At 34.9% G+C, this 7,248-nt stretch overlaps 1 protein-coding gene across 2 annotated transcripts; it reads right to left on the bottom strand.

The window, feature by feature from the left end:
• On the bottom strand, positions 327-6,502 carry LOC105156355. Of its 2 annotated transcripts, XM_011072465.2 has the most exons (12): positions 6,278-6,502; positions 6,087-6,185; positions 5,861-5,945; positions 4,308-4,377; positions 3,776-3,836; positions 3,630-3,683; positions 3,126-3,282; positions 2,953-3,043; positions 1,929-2,038; positions 1,396-1,502; positions 749-859; positions 327-653 (listed from the first exon to the last, which is right to left on the bottom strand). In XM_011072465.2, the coding sequence occupies exons 1-12, from the start codon at positions 6,362-6,364 to the stop codon at positions 534-536; spliced, it is 1,152 nt and encodes a 383-aa protein (XP_011070767.1). In that variant the 5' UTR covers positions 6,365-6,502; the 3' UTR covers positions 327-533. The 2 variants fall into 2 exon arrangements, with proteins under 2 accessions (XP_011070767.1, XP_011070768.1); XM_011072466.2 differs by lacking the exon at positions 1,929-2,038 and having other exon boundaries at positions 1,396-1,507.

Genomic DNA, 7,248 nt, shown 5'->3' with positions numbered 1-7,248 from the left:
CAAATGTATGACATTTGCTTTATAATTGATTAATTCAACCAAACTTAATTCGAGTAGAAAAAATTGATAAAGTTATTGTGTCAGACTATTGATTCACGAGTTGTCATTGGCACTTCTATTTGTGTTGTGACTATGTTGAATGAAGCTTAAATACGTCAAAAGAATCAAGTATGTGGATAATTGAAACAGTTAATTCCAATCGAAGACATTGGACGATACAATGTCTTGAACTCGTACAATTTTCTATTTCTAGCACGTGTGTCATACTGCAGAGTGATAAAAGGTCAAATGTTATGCCATAATAAGATGAGGTTATGCCACGGCAATCAGAATGTAATGGTTTAGTCATTTATATAATATGTACCTTCTGAATCATTTAAATCTAACAACATTCACAAGCTAAAACACAAATAAAACAAGAAGCCGAATCTGTCCCTTCAATTTTTCCAGCATTGAAACAGAGTTACCTCCTCCACATCTTTATTTTTTAAGTTGTACAGGGATGTATTTCAATATGCAATGTGCAAAATAAATTAGAGCATTCCTTGACTTCTCCTGATTTCAGTCGATGAAATGTCCATGCGAAATTTATCCGCAGGTATTGGGACGAACATATCTCTTAGCTCTTGGGGAATATCAAAATCATCAAGAACCTACAGAATCATACAATCAGTATAGCTTCAATATGTACACTTTAACTCATGAGAGAGCCAAGGTGCAAATTCATAGTTAAGGATTGAGGGCAAACCTTAAAATCACCATTTACAGTTCGACCACCAACAAGGAAGACGCACCCTGTGCTTTTGCATCCAGAGAGAACTTCCAGCATTCTTCCGTAGTCCCCGCTGTAGTACTTTGGCTGTCAAAAGGAACAGAAGTTAAGACAGAGAATCGGCTAGAACATATTGACCTGTAACTAATGCTATTCATAACGCCAAAATAAGATGAAATGAGGATTTCCAGTGGAACAAACTATTTGATTTCACGGACTCTTTCTGAAATGCAAGTCTAGGTCAAAGATAATTACATAAGTTCTGACTTTTAGAAGACTGCAAAAGGAGTTGATTCACAGAGTCCTCAACCAATTGTTAGTATCTCTATAAGCAAAACTTTCATGATCAAGAGAGCATACCCACGCAAACCATTAGAAGAAAACTACTAGAATAAGACGACTAAGGTTCAACTCACTCTTGTATCATGTTAGTTTCGCAGATATTTTATACACTTAATTGATCACGAAAAAGAAATAGCTCTGCTTACCAATATCTTATGATAAGGACGAGATTAAGAATGTTAAAAAAGATGGAATAGCATTCAGCAACATTTGCCTCAGCTCAAGAAATAGAAACATTAAAAAGGAAAAATATTATATATTGGTTTGAGCGACTCCCGTACATTTATAAGCCTTGCTGCAGTATCCGCACCAATCACAAAGGCACTGCCAGGAAAGAGTTCAGCTTTCTTGTAAAAGTATGGCTGGTTGGAAATTATAACCGTCTTCCCTGCACTTGAAAGATTGAGACCATTAATAGCTCAGTCAGCTGTACAACTGATGAAGTTGAGGAGTTAGATCTATATACAATTACAATCTATATATATATATATATATAGAAGTAACGAATACAAAAGGTAAACATCATCACAACTGAAGAAACAATGGCTAAGGTATTCAAGGAATAGCCGAAAGCATACCCATCTCAAACAAAAGAGATAAAAAAGAGAGAAATGGCATTAAAGATATGTGTTCTATGTATAAATTTTTTTTATTATACAGTGCTTTGAAATTATATTCATAAAAGAATGACATAGCACACAAGTAATATTAATTGCACGTCAAGTCACTAAGAGAAACACATGAACACATAGTTGAGCAAAGCTACAGTCGGATATAATAGTTGCAACGTGGAAGGTGATATGTTAAACCTCACCAACTTTTTCGAATTGCCTGACACGTTGTTTGATTTCAGACACAGTCAGGGGAGGTTTGTCTGCATTCACTGCAGACAACTCAAAGCATGGGTATCCTTCACCAACAATGCTGCAAAGGATAATGTTGTACGTACAGTGACTAAATAGCATCTCAACAGGATAAGTAGAATATGACTGCAATTCAATGATAAGACTGTAACGTGTACCAAGATTCCGCTAGACATGTGAATAACTAGAATGCATAAAGTTTCAAGTAGACCAGCCGAAAAAGAAAGTAAACTCAAGAAGTTCTCAAATATACAAATTAAATATGGAATGGGGTAAATAATTTTACTAGTATAGACCAGAAAATACAACCTTATACCTCCATTTCGTGTGCTAATGGTAAGCATTGACTTCACAACCTCAAAGACCTTATAGATTAAAGCCATCGACAAAATCATCGACATCAACTTTTAACTTCAGCAATCAATTGTATCAATAACTCCAAAGTCTCCGTTTAGAAATTACAAATAAAGATGAAGGTCATAGGAAATGGTGCAAAGTGGAATAAAGAAAAAAGAATTAAATAAAATAGGATCCAATACATTCCTATACTGGTCAAAGTGGAAGCTGTATATATGAACTGAAGCAAGCTTCAGATGTGGTCGGAATAGAGTCGACAAAAACCAAATGCAAAATTGAAGGACATGGATAGTTAAATAACTAAAGATCTTTTGACACCATCGGATGGGGAAGACATTACAGTATCACCAGGTACATCCACATAAATGCCTGTCATGCAGACAATAAGATTTACCAAGGATCTCTGCAAGATAACACAAATTGAAAATCTCCCTTCAGAATACTGCAAGTTTTTGAAATGAGAGATTGAATTTGTGGGGCTGAAGAAGCAAGGGAGAAAAACATTTTGTGACAAGTAGAAATCAATCCACATCTTAAAGTCATGCGGGGAACAGAACAATTGCTTTATCACAAGTCTCATTGTCGGAATAACAATTTCACCAGAAACGATGAAGATACCTCGCAGCAACTTCCAAAAGCTTTAGGTGACCATCATGCAAGGGATTAAAAGAGCCAGAGAGAATTATCTTCCTTTCTGCCCTTGACATATCTGCACAACATTTCCTTCACAATGAACAAGAAAGAGAACATAAATTGTGTGATTTTGCAGCTGTATATAGCTTAAACCATACCATTTAGAAAGGGGTAAACCTTAAAGCATATTTCACCATTGATAAGTTGATCCAACTCCTGATCTTCATCAAATTGAATTTCAAATTCATCGGGAATTTCTGTATCAGTTAACTCCGAAACAAAACTTGCTGGAACCTTGCAACCATATGCTATTGCCTACAAACATATAATCAAGGCTAAACCACATTTTACTGGGATTAAGGAAAATGGACATGACATTAACATATCAAAGAATTTTCAGGCAAAATGTTATGCAAAATTAAGGACCTCTGAGTTATCAAGGAAGTACTTCGTGTGCCAGAATCAAAGCCTCACAGGTCACTGAGTAGATCGAGAAGCATGACACCACCAAAATGATAAACAAATCGACAAATGCTATGCATTCATCTAAGATTTTAATATTTCCACACTTTTAAACTGATTACATAACTGAAATCCATCACTTTTTTATGCCACAATATCATTAACCACTCAACTCAAAAGGAACAATAATTAAACAGTACCTTCAGTAAGTACTGGCTAGAAACTCCATCTTCTTGTTCACGAGTTCGCAAACCCTGAAATCATGCATGTGAACAGAGCAAAATGACTAACTCATAATGAAAACTCTAATCAGTGCGGTAAAAGATTTAAGGAAATTACATGATACCTTAGACAATGAAACAGTAGATGCCCAAAGCTGGTTAGATGTCCTTGTGGATACATGAAACCTAAATACAATATATAAATAAAGTATTAAGTCCAACTTATATATAAAGAAAATAAGCATAAAAAAGAGAAGGACAGGACATCTTTGCAGTCAGCCCTTTTTACTTTTTCAAGCATACCCCATACCAAGAGCCCACATTCATCTATCATCAAATTACCCTTGAACTCCAGAGAACGGTATTCTCATGCCAAACAACAGCCTCTAGTACTAAAATTACACTTGATGTCAATCTCCAATTAGAAGAATGCAGTATGAAGAAACAAAACATTGGGGATGAGACAATTTTTAATGTGCTAATCTATGAATGTCAGTATAATGAGAACTCAACACCTTTCATATATTATTAATAGAAAAGATATCCTATTAGCACGAGTTTCAGGAAACAGATTATAAGGCCATTTCCAATTGGTGCAGCACTACACAAAGGTAATATGTAACTTGAAAATGTTGAGTGACGCAAGTAATATGTTACCGATGATCCCCTCGCTTGGGATGTGTGCTGGCCAGAGCCCCAGTGAAACCCACACCAAGAACTGGGAACCCTGTACTCAACAGAAGACTGAACATAAGTTCCAAAACTAAGAGCCAGCAGATCAGGACACAGCAATTTCAATACAGCATTGAACCCAATCATCCTTTGACCAACAAAAACATAGGGAAAATAAATGCAATAATGAAGATTCTGCAAGTGAAATATCTGTACAAATAATATATATGCAGTTCATGGAATAAATTAGTAGTTAAGCAATTCAAGATCTTAAAACCATCATTATTCAGCTGCATGAGATGCTCTATCCTTTGCCATGTCAGGTAAATGTTACATCCCTCGCAATTAAGAGCAGTATATACTATCGTATAGTAAATCAGAACTCAAAAGAACAAAATGAATGCAATAGTATTTTTACATCAATATCTCTAAGCTAGTCAATTCACAAGAAGGAGCTCAACATGTATTAGTTGTATTTTCAATTTTTCATTTGTTTCCTTATACATTAACATGCTCCTTACTCTGTGAAGTACAACCTGGAGTTAAAATAGCAAAATTAAGGGCCAAAGGGAAATGCAGAACCATCTAACCATTTACATCCAGCCAGAAAGAAAGAGGCAGATTAATCAATTGAAATGTAGAGGAAACTCAGGAACTAGTATAATAACAGTTTAATTAGAGCTGAACTGGGTTTGATATCAGTTGATGTGCTGTTGGCCTCAGACAGCCTAATTAAACCTAAACAAAGAAACTAGTTCAATGCTTCACCATCTAATTTTGGAAAACTAATATTGCATGGGGCAATCAGGACTGCAACAAATTACCTTTATGCTCTTGTTTAGTCCAATGCATCATAGTTACCTCACACATATCACTTTATTCTGTAACTAGACGCCGGGTAAAGCCTCTATTTAATGCAGTTCCTTGGAGTTAACTTGTATTTGACAGCATAATGAGTGAAGTCACAGAAAAGCAAATAAGGTTCTAATTGAGTCATTTGGACTTTGATCTTAAACACCCATGTCAACTTAGCAATTTAATCCATTTGATATAGATATACTTACATAATGGTTATATGATTAGAACATTGAGAGAGACTAAACAAAAAAAGAAATAATGAGAAAGTCATGTAATGAATATCAGAAATAAGTAATCATTTCAGTTCAGCGAGAAGGTCAACAATTTTAATTTATGGAATGTGATTTAGTTATGTCACTCTTAACAAAGTAAGAATACAGGAACTAACTGTTCAAAAGAAAGACAATTGTTGTTCAATCAAAACCCACATATATATGTATATATCATCTGCTTTTGTTTCCACAATCTAGTAAGAGTTCAGATCAAATAAATGGTTAGAAACATCATATTAAGCATCGTGGGTTTACAAGAACACCAGGGCAAGTAAAATATATTCGCTCTCGGAGTTATTACTGCCTAAAAGAATATCACCCAGGCTCAGTTTTAACAGCCAAACGCAAAATGAAAAAGACAGATAAATTCAGCTAAGAACATCAAACCAAATTATATAATGCAACAACCCGGCTGAGAAAGCTTTAGAGCGCTATTATACGCCAACAATGCCATGTCCTCTGCAGTTTGTCGACTGGCAAATTGAGTGGGAACCTAAAACCCTCATAAAAAGATAAAACTATTCAACATCAGAAGATAAACATCTGATCCAATTTCACTTGAGAACTTTAAAAAGACAAAAGAAAACTTGAAATCAACAAAAAGAATAAAGGAAAAGCGCAAAAAATCTCTAACCTTCCCCAGTAACTGGATCATGGACATTCTAGAATAAGGCACGACTGCTTCCAAGACAGTGTTTGAAGCTCCCGGCACAGACATTAACCACCCAAGTGCCTGCCCATTTTTGTCAGGTGTTTCATTTGGACATTTAATCGAACAGTTTCTACTTGAACATCAATATGTGTAGTATCTTCAATTCAGCGTACCTGAGAGGCACCGCCAGAGAGATAAAGTACGGCTTGAGTGGGGCTGGCATGGATGGCTTCCACCATAGCTCGTGCAGAAACGTCCATTTTAGGCCGTTGGATTAGTGAATTGGCTCTGTCCTGTCGCGTCTGCTTGCAGGTAAGTGATTACGCGTTTTACGATGTCGTATGATGGTTCGATAACGGTTTTGCCTGACGCGTGTTCAGCAAACAAGAAAATCGATGATTTGATGACGGGTTTCTTAAGAACGTAGATTAGACTTCAGGAATATTTTCTACTTTACCCCCGTACTCTAAACCCCTTACATTTGACCGCTTATACTTTTAATTAGGGACAATTGCACTCCCATACTTTGAAATTTGGTGTAATTATACGTAAATTTATTATAGTTTGAAAAATTATATTTAACACCCATAAGGTTTGCTTCGATCTGACAAATAAATTCTTCCGTTAGTTAAAATTCACCGACTTTGCCGATATTAACAAAACATCAGAAAGAAAATATGTATTTATCCTCAATTGACTTATTACTAATTTATTGCAAATTAAATAATTTATTTTATGATCAAATTACCCTTGTACGTCTTCGTGCATTAATGCATGTGAGGGGTATATCTTTATCATTATTAGGTAGCTTAATCGAAAAAAAATTATTTGACATGCAATAAGCAATAATAAGTAAATCGATAGTAAATATCAAATTTTATTCAGTTTTTTTTTTTTTTTGTTAATATCATCAAATTCAATGAATTTTAATTAACGGAGTGACCTATTTATTGGACAAAAGCATACTCTAGAGATACTAAATGTAATTTTTAAAATTTTAGGAGATCAACATATAATTATTCTACATTTTTAAGGGAGGGGAGTGTAATTATTCCTTTTAATTATATCACTTTATACTCTTAAACAGTATCACAATTATACACTCACCTTAAATATCGATGTATAGTTATTGCAGTTTATTGCA

The sequence above is a fragment of the Sesamum indicum genome, linkage group LG2 (assembly GCF_000512975.1).
Source record: "Sesamum indicum cultivar Zhongzhi No. 13 linkage group LG2, S_indicum_v1.0, whole genome shotgun sequence".
Classification (NCBI taxonomy): Eukaryota; Viridiplantae; Streptophyta; class Magnoliopsida; order Lamiales; family Pedaliaceae; genus Sesamum; species Sesamum indicum.
This window is presented reverse-complemented; position numbering and strand designations above follow the sequence as displayed.